Source organism: Stegodyphus dumicola, chromosome 1, assembly GCF_044657685.1.
Source record: "Stegodyphus dumicola isolate Sdum_Otavi_A_Nest chromosome 1, ASM4465768v1".
Classification (NCBI taxonomy): Eukaryota; Metazoa; Arthropoda; class Arachnida; order Araneae; family Eresidae; genus Stegodyphus; species Stegodyphus dumicola.
In genome coordinates, this window is record NC_140768.1 from 49,253,496 (window position 1) to 49,274,670 (window position 21,175).

A 21,175-nucleotide genomic window follows, 5' to 3' on the forward strand; every position below is an offset into this window, starting at 1 on the left:
GTTTTTGCAAAAAATCTGAATTTTAATTCATGTAACTTCGGGTGGCCAACGAATGGAAGACAGAATAGAAGCTTCTACCTAAGCTTGCAGGTGAAATCTAACAAAAAAGAGCTGAAATTTTAATCATATCAAATAGAGAAATGCCGCCCAGACGGTATCGTGGTCGGAGAGCCTGACTGCGATACCGAAAGGACCGGATTCCAATCCCGGAGAAGGCATGGATGTAAAATTGTCTCTTCCTTCATAGAAGGTATGGATGATCGCCTATTAGGTGCCTCCACAATAAAATAGTCACCACGGCCTTAGTAGTAGCCAGTGCCGTTATAGTTAAGTGCTCGTCATTGTAAAAAAAGAGAAATTTAGCACTCATTTCTAAAATAGGTTTGTTCAAGAGTGAATAATTTTCAGAGAAAAATAAGGACAAATTTCAGTAAAATAGAGAAATTATTTTTCTTGATTTCTCGGCCAGAAGTAAGCGTTCGTTAAGAAGCCTTTTCAGACAAGCATTTTCCAAGATCTTAAGACTTCAGAAACATCTCTTTGTGAATGAGAGAAGTCTCAGAAGTACAAAATGTTTTGCGAAACTTCTTCCTCTTTGACTAATTAGAAAAGTTAGAATCTTTTTTCAGGATAAATATCTGAAAGTTTAGGAATAACTTGTAGGTTCAGGTACTCCCCAGAATATGTCAAGGAAGGTACGTTTTCTTTTTACTTCAGTTTGCAGATATATGTCAGACAGCCTTTACTGTTATAAAAGCATATGAATAGATTAAAATTGCCGATGTATCCATGGTTCAATGGACAAATCGGGCCGTGGCCAAATCGGTGCCAACGATTGTTCATCATCAGTGTTAGATCTCGATTTTAATTTCAGAATAAAGTATGAATTTTCCATACAATATATTCTTTTTTCGCCATCACGTGGAATCATTAGGACGAAACCTAGGAAATTCTTAGACTTTTCCTTTCAGCGAATAGTAACTATTTTCATCTTTCTTGATCGGAATACTGAGTTTTACAAGCTTCTGCAGTATCTCATTTTTGTTAGTTTTTGCAGGAAGACTGCGAATCGCAGCTTTAATCGATGCTAAAAAAATTTTTGCGGGAATATTAAAGCCCTATTATTAAGACATGCTATGGCGCATTTAGGCATAAAATCTGAAAACACTTTAATTAGTTTTTTAAAAAATGTTTCTGTCAAAATCTGTGGCAACATACTGCAGAAACAAATCCTTCAAAACTTTCCAAATTATCTTTGGCATGGGTCAAAGGATTGGAGGTAAAGAATGTTATATATTGTTATATATTTATAAATAACAATATATAACATTATATGTGTTATATATTGTTATATATGTTATATATGTTATATATTGTTATATATTTTGTTATATATTTCGAAAAGAATGTTATATATATTTCAACCCCTGCTCATTAGCACAAGGTTTAAAAAATTTAAAACATATTCGCGAAATTTTCCCTTTTTTCTATGCGTTCAGAGAACGAGCTTGTCTAAATTTTAAAATGGATTTGTCTACGCATCTTTCGTCTTACTAACAATAACAAACTTAGCAAACTACTGCGAAGAACATACCGAACCGTTTTCTGTAGTTTATTCATATTTATTTATTATTTTATACATGATTACTTTTCATTTATAGGTTCTTACTGTAACAGTGTTCTTCAGAAATTAAATTATTCGCATAATTGTCCCCTCGCAGTTTTCGGACCATAAAATTAATGAAAAAATATGCTGGAAATACGGTACATCGCTGAGGGTTCCTTCGATTAGATATGAAAAGAGTTGTTATGCATAACAACACTCGCCTTCGTATTTTCTTCTTACAAATCCTCCGTCTTCCTGGGAATTACACTCGCCTTGGTATTTTCTTCCTATATTTTCTCCGTCTTTCTGGGAGTACTAGTTGTGAAGGAACTCAGTGGGAGAGGAATGTTTCATATTAGTACAAGATTTCTTCCGAAAAGAAACATATTCTTCAGAGAATCTTTTTTTCCTTTGTTCTGAGGATACGTTCGGATATGAAAAGAGTCTGTTATCCTTGATTTAAAATTCTAAGTAATGAGCTGCCGTATACATTATTCCGTAGCTGCTTTGATTTTTGGTGGCTTGTCTTTTTTTAAATGCATGTAATAGTTTATAAGCCTGAAAAAATAGCTTGAACTTGATTCGATCAAAATCGGCAACAATGTCACTGGATCAGTTCAAAATGATAAGGTGACTGATGAAATGAAGTAGCTAAACTTCTAAAAATATTCACTAAGGCTGTTTTACAATGACATATGGATTTCAGTTTTAAGCTACCATAACCCGCATACCTTTCTTTCATTTATAATTTTATACCTGAAACTTACAGTAGCTTAAGAATCAAATATTTAAAGGGGTTTGTTCTTCAGGGATGCATTTGTCAGGAAAATAACCATCTCGTTTTTTATTCTTAGAACTATGGTTATCATAGAAGCGCTATGACTACATCTCTTGAATGAAACAGGCAACATAATAATAATATATCATTATAGTTAGTGAAAATATTATTATCTCAAATGGACGTTAGCCCAGAAAGGCTGTTAGTCCCCAAACGGCATTTTGTGTTGAATCACTTTAAATGTCTGAAACACTTTTCAAATTGCTGCCACCAAATATTATCGCCATATATCATATTTAAAGAATCTAAATACTGATGAATCTACATGCATGTATGTATATTCTCGCATTGTGAAAAAACGACGGTACTTAGAGTCATCAAATTTTGAATACCATAGCCCTCCACCCGAGCATGGGCACCTGGAAGCCCGAATTTGGAATTTGTTTTATTGTCTATTTCATATTTGGAAACTTTAACGAATTTTTGATAAAAGAATCAACAATTTCAAAGCGAGCAGCGGCAACACTGTAGGGAATAAAACAATTTATCTCCAGTGCGCGAGGCTGTCTATCGGAAATTCTAAAGATATGCTGTTTTTATGGAGTTACCCCAAATGCTCTCAAAACGTGCATGTGTCTGTAAATGAAAAAATGGCCATTCGGGCGTAATATAATATCTAAAAGCTTTCAGATATTACTTATTATTATTATTTTTATAAAAATTTTCACATGATTTCAATTTTTATAATATATTAGATAAAAGAGAATATCACATGTCTTTCACGTTTGTGAAGTGATTTGCAATATTTATTCAGACAACATTTAATCATTTCTTCGAACGAAATCAAAACTCTTTAGGTTTTGCTTCTTTTTCAAAATGAAGTTCTCGGAAGTCAGTTATTTTTAGGCATTAATGAATATACTTCTTCGATTCTTTACATCTCTTAAGCAGTGCCTGAGAGAGAACAATTGTTTGAGATACTAAAATTTTCCAAATTTGGAAAAATACTTTTTCCAGTACTAGAAATGAAACTGAATATTTTTATTTATTAATAAGAAAATTTACTATTCCCTTATGAGTTGGGAGTAATTTCAAAAGTTTATTTAAATATGCTAGGAAACGAATTTCGGAAAATATTATCTATGCAAATTATTATTATTATATAACTATTATTAAATTATCTATGCAAATTATTATTATTATATAATTATTATTAAATTATCTATGCAAATTATTATTATTACATAATTATTATTAAATTATCTATGCAAATTATTATTAAATAAGGAATAACAATTAAAATCTAATGGTGTGAAAAGACACCATTAGATTTTAATTGTTATTCCTTTTCCCAATTAAAGTTAATTGTGAATTTCTCAACGAAATACTTACAAGTACAACCAATGAGTAAGTTATATTCAGTACAGATAGCACTTTGCCGCGTTTGTTTTACGATTATTTATCAATAAACGTAAATACGAACACGAAGATAATTAATAAATGTAGCTCGCTAAATATTAATGACCCTAATTAACTAAAATGTACTTCTAGACTTAGAATTCATTATTTTGAACGAACTTTGAATTTGAATTTTGAACCAATATAACTTTTATGAAATGAAAATATACATCCTTTTAATGTTTCAGTCATCTTTCATTCGAGATTGTGAAAATAAACTTCTTTTTGCTGGACATTTTTTTCTAAGTAGTATTTAATAATAAACTACAAATAAACAAAGCAAACAAACAGAACTATAACGCAAAATTAAAAGCACAAATGTACTAGGATTAATCCAAAAAATAAATGATTTTTAATCTTTTATTTACATTATAGATTAAGCATTTTTAATTTCGTACGGAGAGAAATAAGAATACCAAAGGTTGGGGGGGATTTTAAAAAATGATTTCTAAGATGAGTTTATTAAATTTGCAATTTTAGAATTTCATCTTTGAAATCAATTTTTGATAATGAACTGTAAATTCATATTAGCAAGTTCATTATAAAATATAAATATAATTTTCCAGTAATATTAATAACATATTTTTATAGTATCGACGAATATCGAAACATAATTTCATAATATGTAAAGTAGACGAATATTTACTACACTGGAAGGGTAGAATACAAAACGTTCTTTATTCTTTATCCTCAAATATTTTTAAAATTTATTTAACTGAATTTCTGAGAAGTTTGTTCTGATATTAACAATCAAAAACTGGAAATTCAGAATGATGGACCGTTAAGAATCGATGTTAGTTTTATTCTTTCCCTTCTTTAAAACTAACACAAAAGGCAGCCAGCTTTTTATTCTGTGCTTTTCTTTATTATTTTTACGTACCAAAGTCGAGGACAAGTAAAAAAAGCGTATTACATTCGATGCACCGAGTTTATTGAATTCCAATGGAGTTAGAGCCAGAGAAATCCAATAAGCATCTTATAATAAATTCCGTATGTCTCCTTGTGAATTTGAACTTCAGTAGTTTTCTAGTGAACAATAGGCTGCATTCCAAAAGGGGTATTTAGGTTTCATTAGAATCTGATGCTCAAAAATTCTAAAACTTTGGAATTGAATTCTTCAAAAATTGCAAAAATATACTTATAGATAGATATACCGATATATCGATTTACCATTAAATTAAAATATATGATAATAAATTTAATAAAATGTAAGTAAAATTTCAAGGAGGGTAGCATCCGAAGGAGGTTACAGTCAAAAACATTTAAAAATAAATTTGTTTCCGATTCTCTTTCATTATTATTATTATTATTATTATTATTATTATTATTATTATTATTATTATTATTATTATTATTATTATAACAAATTTGCTAAACAAAAACCAACATTCGTTTCTCTATAAAATACATGTATATTTACTGCATATTGACTGAAATAAATTTTTATCTATTGAAATCAACTATCTTTTTATAAAATTATATTGTTGAAAAATAGACAGAACCCATTACAATACGTAATGTCCTACTTGAATATTATGTAAAATAAATATATGGTTTATGGGTAATAAAAGCAAAGTTAAAACTCTGCAAAATTCAAAATATATTTTAGTACAACAAGCACTTATTATGAAAAACTTCAGATAATGTTATGTAATATATTCAAATAATATAAATAATAATCCAAAAAGTAATAATAACCATTTTTTAAATTCAATGAGGTTTTCGTAGTATATCCATAGAAAGAAATATACGATAATCAGAATTCTCTCCTATATATTAATCCTACAGAAAAATATAAGCTAATTAACTATATTTTGTGATTATCCTTCTGGATTTTAGTTCCAGTCACTCCGGAAAATTGGAGTACTAGATACTCACTCCAATTTAGAAACAGCAGTAACTTATGGTACTTGCTAGACGGTCCGCTTTATTTGTCCAACATATATTATATATATAATACTTTATTTTCGATGTTTTCTATTCTCGCAATGCTGTTTTATTAGGTCAAAAGGGGCTATTATTCTTGAAATGGGACTTTTAGTAGGATCACTATAAATGCGTAATTTAACTTTTCATTCGAATCTGTTGCCATTCAGCAGAATGTAAAGTATTTATCTTTCAAACTGTATCTGTCAGTTACAGATTAACAAATTATACTATTTGAAAACAATAGATTTAGATCTTAGGAATATTTATTTCTTACTTTTAAATCAGATTGATTTAAATAATAAAATGGTTTTTGTAATGTAAATGTAAAAAAATAATTTAAATAATAAACAATTCATGACTTAGCTAATTAAAATCGTTCAGTATTTTTATAAAATTACTTTATATATTTTAAGACCAAATGGTTGTTAGCCCAAAAGGGCTATTAGAGTCGAAATGTCATTTTGTGCCGAATTCCTAAAAGCGTTGAATCATTTTTCAACTTGTTTCCACCAAATATTATCGCCCTGTGTTATAACAGGGCGATAATTAAAATTAATTGTCGCTCATAATTCGTAACTTTTAATAATATAATTATAATCCATTTTTATTAATAGAAGCCACAAGTAATTTTTATTAATGAAGAATCTGCATGAAAATTAAACAACGAAGAATCTGCATGAATGTATGTATGTTTCTCAAATTGTGAAGAAACAAAGGTAGAGCCCTCAAATTTTCAATAACGTTGTTCTGTACCCGAATATTGGCTACTGGACGCCCAATTTTGAATTTCGAATTTATTTTATTATCGATTTCATATTTTGTAAAACTTCAACGGATTTTTGATTTAAAAAACTCATCGATTTCAAAGCAAGCTGTGGCAACACTATACGAAATAAAAATAAAAGAAATAAAATATTTTTATCTCTAGTGCGCGAGTCTATCGAAATTTTAAAGATAAAATATTTTTATCTCTAGTGCGCGAGTCTATCGAAATTTTAAAGATATGCTGTTTTTAAACATTTTAGCCCAAAGGGGTGATAGCTCAAATGCTATCACGGTTCTCCTAACGTGTATGTATGTGTAAATGAACAAAGCGCCCTTTTGAGCGTAATATAAAATCTGAAAGCTTTCAGACTTTTCTTTTATTATTTATTTCGTATTTTGTAAAGTGTGAAATTAAAATATGAAATTGAATTTTTGATTTACAGTCTCAACGATTTACAGTCTCAACGATTTGAAAGATACAAGTGGCAATGCTGTAAGTCCGGGACTGTCTGTCGGAAATTCTAAAGATATGCTACTTTTAAATATTTTGTGATTTTTTGCAGAATTGAATTTTATGTGGTGTAAGGGCGAAGAACGGGCTATTTTATAAATAAAGTTAACATACAAAACATTAATAATAAAAAAACCAAAAAAATGTTTTGCAAATCATCTTACTAAGGAAAGGGAACATTCATATGATGAACTGAGAAAAGACTGGAAACTATAAAAGAATATATGAGAAGACTTAACACTGCATCATGTATTCTAAACATACGCTGCCATGCAGTTTTTAAAATTTTTGCGATTTTGCTGTTGAATTGTACATGGTGAGCAAATTGGGTGTGAGTGGTATACGGTCTGGTGGTCTGCGAGCTTAGCGGAATTGTAAAAAACCTCAACAAACCCTTTTAGACGACCATTACAACTTGAAATCTTTCAGACATTTTATTTAATTTATTTATTTATTATTTCCTTTTATTTTTCCTTTATAATAAGTATACTTTCGTTTCTCTTGAGACACAGCTACACAATTTTGAAACCGACTAATATACCACAACACAGCATCTGAGAATCACTGCTTTAGACATATAGTAAGTACAATTATGCTGCAGTTCTTGAATTTAAAAAGCTTATGCGAAGTATCCAAAATGAGCCTTATTCAGAAAGGTACTAAATTTTAATATGCTACCCTCTTCAACTATTTAATTTCACAAGAGTACATTATATTAATAAAAATCGGAAAATGCAATCAACACTTTCAAAGAACGCACCTCTCAAACCGCTTAAGCTTCATCAGGTTAAAGAGTTCCCTTGATTAAATCCTGTGTAAAACCTTCAAGAGCAGTAACTGCATAGAAGAAGGGTTAAACGTATCCTTTATTACACTCTTTAAAAATGTACAGTGCGTAAACTCGACGCTAACAAACTACGCCTCTGCTTGGGCGGTAACTGAAATCAAAGAACTAACTAAAGATTTCAAAATATGTACAGTAGTAGAACTAATTTACAGGGCTCATATAATTCCTGTTTCTTAAACCCCCGTCAAAAACAAGTGGCAGCAAGTAAATGCAGCCACTCGAACCAGCAATACCTCTGGGAGCAGACGCTTACGCAACAGAGGTGACGGCAATAGCACAACTCTTTCGCTTTCCTACTGAACCTCGGTTTTTAAACTCTTTTTTCAAGGTCGAATTTTCATTCCTTCACGTGCGCTATCAAATTTTAATATTCTGGCATTGACAATTAGGCGAATGAAGACTTATAAGAAAGAATAACAAATTAAGTAAGATTGGTAATTTAAAATAAATATAAATCCCTGTAAGGTTTTGCCATCCTGGATGAATTATCGAAGATTCATAGTTAACGAATTAAAAAGTAAATACATAATTATTAGTACAGAAATAGATATTAGTAATTACAAAAGTATATAGTAGTAGTAAGTAGAAGAGAAAAAAAATGTAGAATCTGAGTCTAAATTATTTGATGTTGGTTATGACATATTTTTAAAGTCAAAACATTTATTCTGAACTCAGGAATCCCAAATTTTTATGTAAGTCTTTTCCAACTAAAGTAAAACCTTGAAGATGCAACATGCTTCGTCTACGTTTTTTGATATCATACTTGAAAGGATATATTTCCTCCCTAAACAATAGCATATTAGGGATGGCCAGGTTAAAATCAACAATCAACAAATCTACTTTAAGAAAATTTAATCAATATAAGTTAGATTACTTACCTGGAGCAATAATATCGGCAGCTCACGTCTTCAAAGTTGAATCATTTAAACTTCTTAAAATCACATTTGTTCATAAATTAGCTGCTGAATTCGGTAGGTCAGTGGTTACAAATATATTGCCCGTACTGATCGATCCTTGTTTGAAATCGTGGTCGAACTACTATGGAAGGGCGTCTACTGTTGCAGCTGCATCCACAATCACCGAATGTTTTTAAGACTGTTTAAACTCCTTGTGCGCCACATAGTATTTCACAAGGCTTACAGAGATAATATAGAAAGATGAGAATCCCATTTTATTTGGAACAAGCACATAAAGAGGGCGAATAAACTTAATGTTTAAAGAGTTTAACTAACAAATGAGTTTTTTTCCTTCCTTTCAGATTCAGCTTTAAACAATAAAACAACAAATATTCAAAATTTTGATCTTCCCCGAAGATACAAGAACACAAGGGTGTTAGTCCAAAATCTCTTCAAATATAAGTTGAAACGACTGAGCCCAATTAAAAATTTAGTAATTGCAAAAAAATATGCTGTGAGGAATAAAAGGAAAAACCAAGTTAGTCAGAGGCAAAGAACTTTTGTATAATTCATTCCACTTCATAATAATTTCATTACAACTTTTTTTCTCGAAGAAAGATTTAGACAGTGTCACTGGGGTGTTAACGTGAAGGCTAGTAGCTTGTTTTGCCAACCAATCCACCCTTTCATTTTCTATATTGCCAGTGCGGCCACGTATATGAGAACAGATGATACCAGCATCTTTATTTTTCAATCTTTAAGAATCGCATGAGAAGTGACAATTAATTTATTACAGAAGATATTCATAAGGATATATAAACAGGAAATGGAATCAGTGCAAACAAGAATTTTACCACTTCAGAAAAATTATTAGATATCCACTTAATTGATTCATAATTACACAGAAGTTCGACTCGGAAAACACTGCATTCATTGGGAATTCTAAAGAATTTGTATTCCTGTTCAGAGCCATGATGAAAAAAGACATAAAGTAGTCCAACCGATTAGTAATTCTACTGCCATCTGTATAACACACTGAGGAATTATCTTCAATGGAATTGTCATAAATTATAGTTTGAAATGGGAATCGATCAGCAGGGTGAGGAAGATACCCAGACAACATCTTCGTATCGATCATAAGTTTGCTGATGGTATCTTTAAACTCTTTGTCGTGTAAAACATAAAGATCCGTCAGGAGAACTCCGGAATTGCGAAATAGGCTTCACAGCTGATTGTTCTTTAGCCTCTTGTAAAATTCTTCTTCGAATTCTCCAAAGAATACGAAAATTAATCTTCTCTTCCAAAGCTGTTCTCCACATTTTCGAAGCAAAGCAAACAGTAGGAACTATACTCTGTTTATAAATCATGCCAATAACATTAGACTTGAAACCAAAAGTATTGTAAGAAAAGCGGTTAAATCCTATGAGTACATTTTCACCTTTTTCCAATAGATACAAAATAACTTTCCCAGCGAAACTTATGATAAATAAGAATAATGTTTAATTTCATTTACCGTCTCCAGTAAAATATTATCCAAGTACGTGCTTTCTTTTAATTTTCTTAAACATTTCGTTGGGCTTGGGCTGACTGCGAGTGAGCATGAGCAACAACAACAAATTTTAGATTAATTAGGATTGAATTGCATTTTCTGCTCTCTAGACCAGTGTGAAAGCCTATTAAGGATGTGCTCAGTCATATTAAAAAGTGCATCGGAACACTTCTTCTGAAAGCAAATCAGTAGATAATCAGCAAAATCGATTGGTTTACAGCCAGACAATCTGAGAACATCATTTATAACTAAATTCAATTGTAAGGGTCCAGACACCGAGCCATGAAGGCACCCTCTTTCCAAAGTGCAAGAAATAGAAGCATGGCCAAGGGAGAGTCTGTCACCTAGAAAATCTTTAATAAGAAAGAAACTTGACTCATTGAACTTGGCTTTAAATTTTAGACTTTATCCAGTCAGATTTGTTTAAAGCTCTAACTTCAATCAGGCTACGTCAACACGGTTTATCATCTGAACTCATTCTCGAGAATAATCTCTGACCGGCCGAAGCCATCTTGGTGGATAAAATGAACAGATAAGAACTTAATGACTATTTGGAAAATCGATCCTCTTTCAAATTCCAACCACACTTTATATACTTCCATCTTAAATTATTAATAAAATTGATTATGTTATTTTATACCGCAACGTTGCAAAGCAATCTTCAATATTGGTTTCTAGTTAAAAATTTAAAATATTTTCCTATCAGTTTATTGAATAAACTGAATATTTTGTATAGCACTTTCTCTATAAATCACAGTGTATCATTTCATAGCAAAGCCTGCACAGCTTGTAACTGAACAAAGATTCGAGGTATAGTCAAAACATTATTTTCGTTTTCTAATACTTTTGGATGTAATTTCTTCCACATTTGACGTAGAAGACACAACACCAAATTATACCGATTGTTCAAAGAGCCAGACATTGTTCATTACATTACAATAAGCCGCCTCGGTTGCTCTAGCATGTTATCCGTATGAACGACAGTAACATATTAAAAGAAACACAAGAAACACAAGGAGAAGATTAAGAACTAGACTTCGATGGATAGATGCTCTAGAGGAGGATTGTTTTATCCTTTTAACTAAGAATTGAAGGAGTTAAATATACCTGAATGCTAGTAGATCAGCTCTCCTGATCTACTAGTATTCAAAGAGAGTAGCTAGTAGATCAGGCGTCAAGATGAGGAGGCCTTGGCTCAGCGTGGGCTGTTGAGTCATGGATGATGATGATATCCTCACATATCTTCAATAATTTCATTAGCGCTAATTTCAGAAACTATTGTTTCGTCTTTCATATAAGGGTTTTAAAATGATTCACCCTACTCTCAAAAATAAAGAATATGTGAAAGATTAAATTAGCAAAGTACATTTCCCTTCTCAATTCTAAAAATAGTAACCTCTGTATTGCGTCATTTCTAGATTAATCCATGTCATATGACTATTACATAATTCTGGTGATGTAAACGGAAAGCAAAATTAACTATCCAATCAAAATGCATTGAGAACCGAAACTAACGCTTTGGTTTAGCTGGATTACTGTCTGTCTGTTGCTTTCTTCTTACTAAAAATTTACCAAAAATGTAAACCTCTTGTAATAGGCACAAATGCGCCAGCTTGCTTGTGACCACAACATGTATATTGAAATAAAAGTTGAATTAAATATACCTTGACTGCCAAATTTCTTATTCATTGTGGATCGGCACACCAAAATTCTCGCTATTACGGTTTCAACTACCTGTCTTTTGCTACAGAATATATTACATATATACTTTGGGTGTGGCCGATTGCAACCAAAAAGAGAGGTGCGCAACTACATGTTATAGCACTCCCATATACAAAATTGCATTTTCTGAGGCTACTTGGTTTAGAGTTATGCGAGATACATGCATGCGTGTGTACGTAGACGTACAGACGTTTCGAAAAAATCTCTTTTGAATTCATTTTAAATATGTTTTATAATTCGTTTGGGGAAAAGAAGAGTTCTTAATTCTGTCCGTACGTACAGATGTCACGCAAAAGTTTAAATGGATTTGAGAGCGGTCAAAATGGATATTTTCGTTGAAATATGATTCCCGAAATTGTTAGCGATTTACAGTACTCCCTTTACTTCATACAAGGAAGCAAAAATGACTAAGTAACTACTCCAAATGAAAACGTTATAACAATGTATTATCTTTTAGACGTTAAATTAAGTTTACTATACCAAAAATGGTAGCGTTTCGAAGTTTTTTCCAAGCGTAGATTGCAGCAAATTTTCTACAACACGAAATTGTCATTTACTCCAATTAAATTCTATTGCACACTTTTCTTTCTAAAGTGCTCATGCAAATTCTATTTAATTTCCTTTATAAAACTCTAGAAACAGAAAAAAAGTAATACGAGAAAAGTAATTCTTTGCTAAGCAGACGATCCTGAACAAAGCTTTTCTTTAATTTAAATACTCTAAAACTAACCTACTTTTGGATTTCAATACAACTTCAGTAGAAATTTGCATTTTAACGGATTATAGTCTTTTAATCTGATCGACTCGAGTGAAAACAAACTACTTATTTGAAAAGGAACTTTAATACCCCCTTGTTTTACTTTAATTAAAATGCTTACACGGTTCTAAAATTAGCCTGTTGTTAACAATTACTTAATTTCAGTGTACAAATCTAAGAAACATAAGATTCGTTACTTTGTAATTAAATAGACTTCTAGCGTAGGTATTTTAAATACTTTCATAATATTAGGGTACTTTCAACTTAAAATTGAAAATATTTAATTTGAAGTAATACATTATTTTTTAATATGAAGTACATGAATCTGTTTGTTTTATTGAATGCGAATATTTTCGGTCTATACTTCAAATTAATATTTCTGAATACTTTCCATTTCTGTAGGAATTTTAATTAATTGTTTCTGTAATTTCTTTAGATTTCTCAAAATTATTTAAGTTAGTAAACACGTGGAAAATATTTAACGCATATGAATGAAATATTGAGTATAAGAAATATGTTACAGTAGAATGTTTAATACCTTAAATTTATAGTAACATTTTCGATTTTTACTTTAGCTCTATTTTTTGGCTATTGTTAGGTATTAAAATACCATGAAAATATATTATGGACTTGGATGTACTGAGAACAGTACTGAGGGATGTCAATACAGCATTAATATTTTCAACTTGTTTGTATTCCCATACCATTTCAGTTTATTTTGCTTGGAAACAACTTTAAAAGAAACTTTTAATCGACGAAAATCAGTATCCCCAAATAAAAATAAACCCGTTTGGCAATTTCTGCAAAATTAATCCCTTAAATTTTATTATTGAATTTGCTTGTGACAGATACAGAAATTTTAGATCTTTATAAAAAAATTAAAAATCTTAATTGCTGTGGTAATTTTCTTTAGTGCACGCATAAGATTAACCCTCTCGATATCCACGGGCAACGTAGAAGTAGCAAAATTTGTGCAACCCGCAATTTCCGCGGGGATGAATTTTTGCCGTTTATTTCATTGTGTAACCCGCTCTTTCCCCGTTCGAGGTTTCCTTTAGGCTTTTCTATGAAGTTTAATTGTTTATTTAGATATGGGCTAATAGATGGCGTTAGTTGTCCACATTTCTGCCAAATATACCAGAATACGTAATGTAGCATTTTGCGCGCGCTTTTCAGAGTTCAAACATGTCTGACAGGAAGTGTTTCGCGATTGATATAATCTATATTCCTGACGATATTTCCGACACTGATAGTAGTTTTGACTCTGATTTCAAGTATATTGAAGATAGTTATAGCGAAACTGATGAGAATTTCTCGGATTCCTCTGCAGATTATGATGAATCTGAAAATTCAGTTTCTATTGAAAACGTTCGACAGTGGTGCAAAATTGATATGCAAAATATTACATTATGCAAATATTTTCATTAGTATATGTGTTTTACCTTTGTATTTTATAAAATAAATCATAATTTAACCAATATTAATTTTCAAAATTTTACATTTTATATCATTCTTCTTCAATTTCAGTATTCTGACAACCTTTTTCTATGATCTAATTCTATATTGAAAAAAAAACTCTTTTACAAAACATTTTTGTATATTTTAACTCTAAAAATATATGTAGATTTGAAATATGTAATAAAAAATAAACAATTTTTGAACCTATTTTGATAAAAAAAAAGTACGCAGTGAGAGGGTTAATAAAGTTCTAAATTCTTTCAGTAACTCGTCGGCTTCCGAGCACAGCTGTCGATGCTCTCGCAAAAGATAATGATGACATGCCTATCTTACTACTTGTTGTCATTTGTGTGGCAGGAACTCTTCTGATACTCATCAATGGAGCAATAGTAGCTTGTTATATGCAAAGGAAAAAGAAAAGACAAACTCAAGGTAAGTCTTTGTCCCAGTATTTTAACACTGCACTAGCTTTCATTCATTGATTGGATCTCTTCTCTACGACATGTTTTGCTTCGAATATGAATCCACAAATTCGAGAAAAAATATTATGGTTGAATTCGTTTAAAATTAAATCTTATGGACACTGAAGAATGTTTTTGCATTAATGGTTGCCGCCGCTGACTGCCGTGCCGAAAGATCCGGGTTAGAATCCCGAAGAAGGCATGGATCTATGTTAAATGTATAGTGCCCGTGTGGTATGGGGGCAATCTAAATATGCAGTGAGCTCAAAGTCCTCTCGAATGTTGATCGTAGGAGAAGAGCGGTGTGAGACCCACGGACCCGTCCTCCCCCCCCCGGAGTGCTCTCCATCAAAATGGCGGGGGGGGGGGCGTAACTGAGCTAAATCGCACTGTCACCTGTAAGGTGATCAAGGCTATTGCCAACGGCATACGTAAACTTTCGTTCCTATCTACAAGAATTTTCACGGGGTTGGGCTGACTATAGGTCAGACAAGTGAGTATTAGCAACAAAAACAATGTTTTTTAATCAGTAATTTCGCTGTAAAATAATATAACTCAAAAAGATTAAAGATTAATACAAATGCAAAGAGATGTACAAAGACGACTGACCGAAAAGTTTTACAATTTGCGTTCGTATCCCATGTTTCGATATTATAGAAGACGACAATCTGAAAGTGGTATATCGACATGTCTGCATATACAGCTAGCTCCAGTATTCGGATGCAACTAGATTCAGTATTCTGATGCGGCTAGATTCAGTGAAATTCAATGAATAGAATTAACTAATACATATTGTTTAGGTAGGTGAAGAAAACTAAGCTGCAAAAGCATTTTGACTGAACTTTATGTTAATGCGAAGTATAGACATGAAGCATTTTTTACATTTTATAGCTTTCAATGTTGGTGAAACATTTAGATGTGCCTCCACATTTCATTGATGAGGCACTTTAAGCATGGTAACATGCGAGTGATTGAAAAGCCTACCCCAAATCAATCACAGTTGCAGATGCCAACATTACCAACTCACAGACTAACAGAAAGCGGCGAATTTTATACAGATTTCCTGAAAACCCGTTTCTTTCGGATCATGGACAAATAATACCGGATTTTCTCAAGACACAGCGTATACTTTTCAAATATTCTTCAAATAACCTGGCTTATCTTCATATGATTTCTGGACATTCTTAAAATTGAAAAGGCAAGTACATAGAAAGGATTCCTCTTCGAATAAGGAAACGAAAATGTTTTATGGCGGTAGTTCAAAAAGGGATGTCGCAAAATACGTTTTTTCGTTCATTCAATCAAGTTCGCGTTTTGAGTCATTCATTAAGATGCAATTAAAAATGTAATCTAATATAAAGGACTCTACTTTTAAAAAGCAAAAAAAAAGGCGAGTTTGTATAATAACCACCACTTCTTGAGACAATAGGCGAGATTCTGAATAATAGAATCGGTTTTAAAACTATTTAATCCGCTTTACACATATTTTCCTAAATTCCTTTATTTTTAATTAATCGAAATATCCATTAAACGTTTCTTTTTGCTCGGGGTACACACTAGATGAATATTATTATATTACTCTATTTGAAAATAAATCTTTAAACATTAATCATCTATCACATTGGTCATAACTAGGCTCCTTTATAAACATTATTAGATTTAACTCAAGGGGCTTTTTGCCCTTTAAAACCTTAGAAATGAGTATTGTTGCAGTTAAGTGACGAGTTATCAAAGTAAGCTTGCTTAGCTTATGACATCCAACTATGGTACCCATATGTCACGAAAGCAATTTCGATTTATCTGAAAAAATATGCAAGACCTGCTTCTCTGTGTATAAAAAGGATCTAAAATAATCTCTCTTTGTAAAATCCAGGGGGGAAAAGAAGATAAAAAAAACCTTATGTTGCTGGCTATCTTGTTGTTAGGTGAACTTACGTTGTTAGGTATCTAAAACATTATTTATAATATTTCTTGCCAGTTTAATTAAAAGGTACATACGCAAAAAAGAAGTTCGTAAAAAATAATACGGTATATCAGTCATTAGTCAATGGCTTAGAAAACAGTTCATAACGGGTAAGCGCTTAATGTTGTTTTCAAGTTAGAAGTCTTGAAGCGTGAAATTAAAGCTTTAACCACTTCATTATGTACGAGTTCGATAGCAAACTAAACATTTATAGCATTTATAAAAATGTTTATGAGAGTAACTTATAAGGATTATGTTAATTTTATTAACAGTTAAATTTCAAGTTAAAGTTCCTTTCCTGTAGATTCTTAACTTCAACTTACTACTTCCGGCCAGAACGTAGTTTTAGAATCACGTCTGAATACATAATGAGGAAAAGCGGTATTAAACCGCGAAGTTCTACTGTCTGGGCGAGAGAGTTACCAGGTATTCTGTCTGCACGCGTCCGCCTTTTTAAGCTTCTCTCTCGTAAGCTAATATTACGCTCGGCCGTGCTTAGGCCCTTGATAGCTTCGCAGTCAGTTAGCGTTAAGGGGCCAACTCGGTTAGAATCTTGATAGCTCTGGCTATATTTCTTTAGTTTAGATTAGTTATAGTTTACTTATTAGCCTCTTAAGTTCAAGCCCAAGAATCGGCTTTTATTGTACACTCCAAAACGGAGTTCTGTTAAATCTTATTTGAATAATAAAGGTTTATTTACCCTTCCATCTTGTTGCTTCTTGTCACACGAACTCAAGCGATTATTCGCTTACTAGTTCTTAAGATTCTTCACGTTTAACTGTAACTTAACATCTACAAAGTGAGGAGCTCTACAAACTGAAAAGCGAAAATCAGTATAATATTATTTCTCAGCGGTTTACGATGTTTAAATTTTTACAGAACTGAAATTATTGACAAAATAAAGGAACATCCTAAAAATGCATTTTCTTAATTCAAAATTTAAATTTAGTGACTTTTAAAATTTTAGTATCCGCGTTAAAGGACTTCTGACTATTTACGGACAGATGTTCAGAGCTAAAAACCAAATTTTACAGATAGAAATGTTTGCTGATTATAAAACTTAATCCAGTTATGCACCTAAATGCATTAAAAGTGAATATAGATTATATTGTAACACTATTCGATCGATAACTCTAAGTAAATTAATATTTACGGGAACTATACTTTCTTAAAATTATTAATAGTTTATAATGGAAGATAATTTGTTACCTTCAAAAAGTACTTAATAAAACATGTGCTGTAGATTAAAAATTTTCAGGTGCTCTTGGCCAAGTTCTGCAGCGCGTCCATTTGTTATGCCCTGCATGTTAATTGCAGCTCATATTTCTCAAATAAATTGTTTTAAAAATAATGATTACATATTCTGGATTTGTATATTTCTGAAATTGATTTCGAAGGTACCATGTGACTTTGTAATTTATTATGAATTGTGAAATTTCCACTTAACACTCTACTTTTTTGGAAATAAAGCTGCTTGAAACTATCATTTTGATAAAGAATGCATAGTTTGATGTTCTCCGCAAACATTGCGGCGAAAATGTTCTAAAAGAATTCTTCACGAGAAGCAGACATGAGGAGAAAACGTAGTCGGAGAAGAAAGAAAAGAGTGACAAAACAATTCTCAATTTTAAACATCTTAAAAAAACAGAGAAACAAAAAAATGGCAACGATAATTTCGAAGCATTGCCTTTACGAAATAGTGTGATAAAAAACTGCAAAACCATACTTTTCTAGATTTTATAGTGTCTTATCTATATGAAATGTATAATTTTTCAATGTTTTACAGCTGCTTTGTTACCATGATGTTTCGGAATTTCCAAAGTTCCTTTCTGAAGTTCTTTTGCACTGCCATGTTTTTTTTTTTTTTTTTTTGACGAGATATTGACTGAAAAATTTTATCTTTGGATTTTATTTTTATCTTTGCATTTTTATCTTTTATTTCATTTTTTATCTTTTATTTTTATCTTTCAGACTTTTTGAGATGAGTATGAGGAGCCTTTAAATTTTCAGTAAACATTTAGTCTTTTTTGTTTGCTATCCTATTTATTATTACCTTACGTTTATTTGCAATCTCATTATTCAGAAATATCCAAATGATGGATGAAATGAAAAGATTTAAAAGTCACAAATATGACATGTTATTTAAAACTTAACCGCTATCTTAGCAAAGTTAGCTATTTTCTTCTGGCTCTTGTGAATTGGTAGAGTTTAAATTTTACCTGTTTCGAAAGATAAAAATAAATTTAAATCAAATGTTATTGAGAAGAAAGCCAATGCAAAAGTACCCTTCAAGGCGTTTATTATTGCAAACAATTGTTGAATTTGATTATTGTCCGACCGCAAGTCGTAGAAAATTTTAAGCTTATAAACTTAATTTGAGGTAATAAGTAACTTAACTTCTATAGATTACCTAATCGATGTACTTTTGTTATGATCTGATTTAAACTTTGCTCTAGATCAAGGCAGAAATCTGGTTAATAGTTAACGTTGACAAATAGCTAACGAAAGCTGCCAAGCTTTTAGAATTGTTTAATTTTAGTGATTTGGATAAAAAATATTTAATAGAAGAGTAGTTCGTTTTTAGTTCATTTAAAAATATATCACTCTTAAATTTTGTTTTGATAACGCAAAGTAATTATCTATTGTTTGCTATAATTTCTTACAAAAATCGCTTTAGTAAATGAATAATTTACAGGCTTGGCCTTTGAAGTGTTTGTTTACTAGCTACATACTATTTAAAAACACATTTCAAGCTTTCAATATTTTTTTCGTAAGTAATCATTTTTTAATCCTTTAATCGGTAATATTTAAATCAAAGTCTTATTATCTGTTAATACCTAAACATTTAAACCTAAGCATTTACCTAAACATTTTAATACCTAAACCTAAACTAAATATAAAATAGTAGCTAATATCAACTCCATTCTGGTTACAGGTAATAATAAACCTGAAACTAAACACTTATTAGTTGTTAGTACCTAAACCTTTTCCCATATAAATATAAAATAGTAGCTAATATCAACTTCATTCTGGTTACAGGTAATAGTAAATCTTAATGGTTGAATTCCTGCAACCGAGATTGCAAAAAGCTTAACTCACAACTAAAATTCGCTTCTCACTCTAAAATTCTCAGGCAAATAATTTATTACCTTTATTCAAATGCAATTACTTAAAAGCCTCCAGCTCGATTGCATAAAGAACGCTCTAAAGTGCATTCTCATGCTTAAGACGTATTTTTTCCGCAGCTTTTGCCGCTTAGGAAACTAAGATACCCTTTGATAAAAGAGTTTTAAACAATTTCTATGCAACGGTGGAATATCTTAATTCAGGTATGCGCCCTCGAAGGACCGTAGTAATAGAATAAAAATTTCAGTCTACTTTTATTTGCAGTTTTGCCTGAGCTTCTCTGTGATTCATCGCCTAACTTAGCATCCTCCTGCATGATTCATAAGCAAAGGTTTTCAATGGCAATTTCGGATTTGGGAAGAAGCTAAGGAATTGGATACCAGCAGGACGAAATAGAAGGTTGTCAGCGAAGAATAAATATTTTTCTACCCTCCCTGTAATTGCTTATATCCATCTTCGGACTGTTGGTTTGTTGCATGTTTGATAAGTATCCAGATAGCACGAAAGCGTGAGCGTTGATTTGACTATTTTTACTGCAAGATTTTATTGCAGCAAGAATGTAATAAAGCGGGCTAACATCACAAAAGAGAACAGCATCAGGGATAGTGGATGTGTGGTTTCTATAGTAACGGAATGGAAATGCGAGGGCCATTTTCCTACTCAAAATTCCTGGCTGTTCGTAATCCGGTGAGTTTTCGCGAAAAGATTTGAACGTCAAATTTTCTGTTTACTTGCCTTGTGAGGTCACTAGCGATATTCATTTTCCTCCAGAACTTTTCGTGTAATAAACTTCGAATGCTGATTTCAATATCAAAGTTGCAGAAATATAAGCCAGGAATGAACACGTTTCTTTCGCTGTATTCTGGAAAAAGTTTGCGTATTTTGACCCAAAATATGAGAATTTTTTTATTTATATTTACGATATGCCAAAGATGACATACTATTGCTTGCATTAGAAGTGATGGCTAGAAAATATCTTACATATAATTTTAAGTTCATTAGGCTGCATTGTACTATAAAACTTTTAACGTAGCAAAATTCAGCTTATTTGAAAACGATAGGGAAAAAATAAAATTGAATCAATGAATCCAAAATTCAGTCATTTAAATCATTTCATAGTTTTTTAAATCAAATTTTTATATATTTTTTCATTCTGTGAACATAAATATGTGTTTCAAAACGAAACAAATCAACTAAGAATAGTATGTTCAAAAATAGAGAAGTGTGAAGTTTTAGTTGGTACCTTTCTCACTGAAATGTTGCTTAAAGAACCTGCTCATAAACTTGCAAGGGTAAACAAGCTCAAAACAAAATCAATCCTTATTTCGAATAATTTTAAATAAAAGATA

The 21,175-nt window shown here is 31.4% G+C and overlaps 1 protein-coding gene across 1 annotated transcript in view; it reads left to right on the forward strand.

Annotated features, from left to right (window-relative positions):
- Positions 1–21,175, forward strand: part of LOC118191999 (nephrin-like) — a 916,450-nt gene that overhangs the window by 858,500 nt on the left and 36,775 nt on the right. The window contains exon 18 of the mRNA XM_085814264.1: positions 14,541–14,708. Coding sequence (XP_085670390.1) covers positions 14,541–14,708 — 168 coding nt within the window. The remainder of the gene's footprint in view (positions 1–14,540; positions 14,709–21,175) is intronic.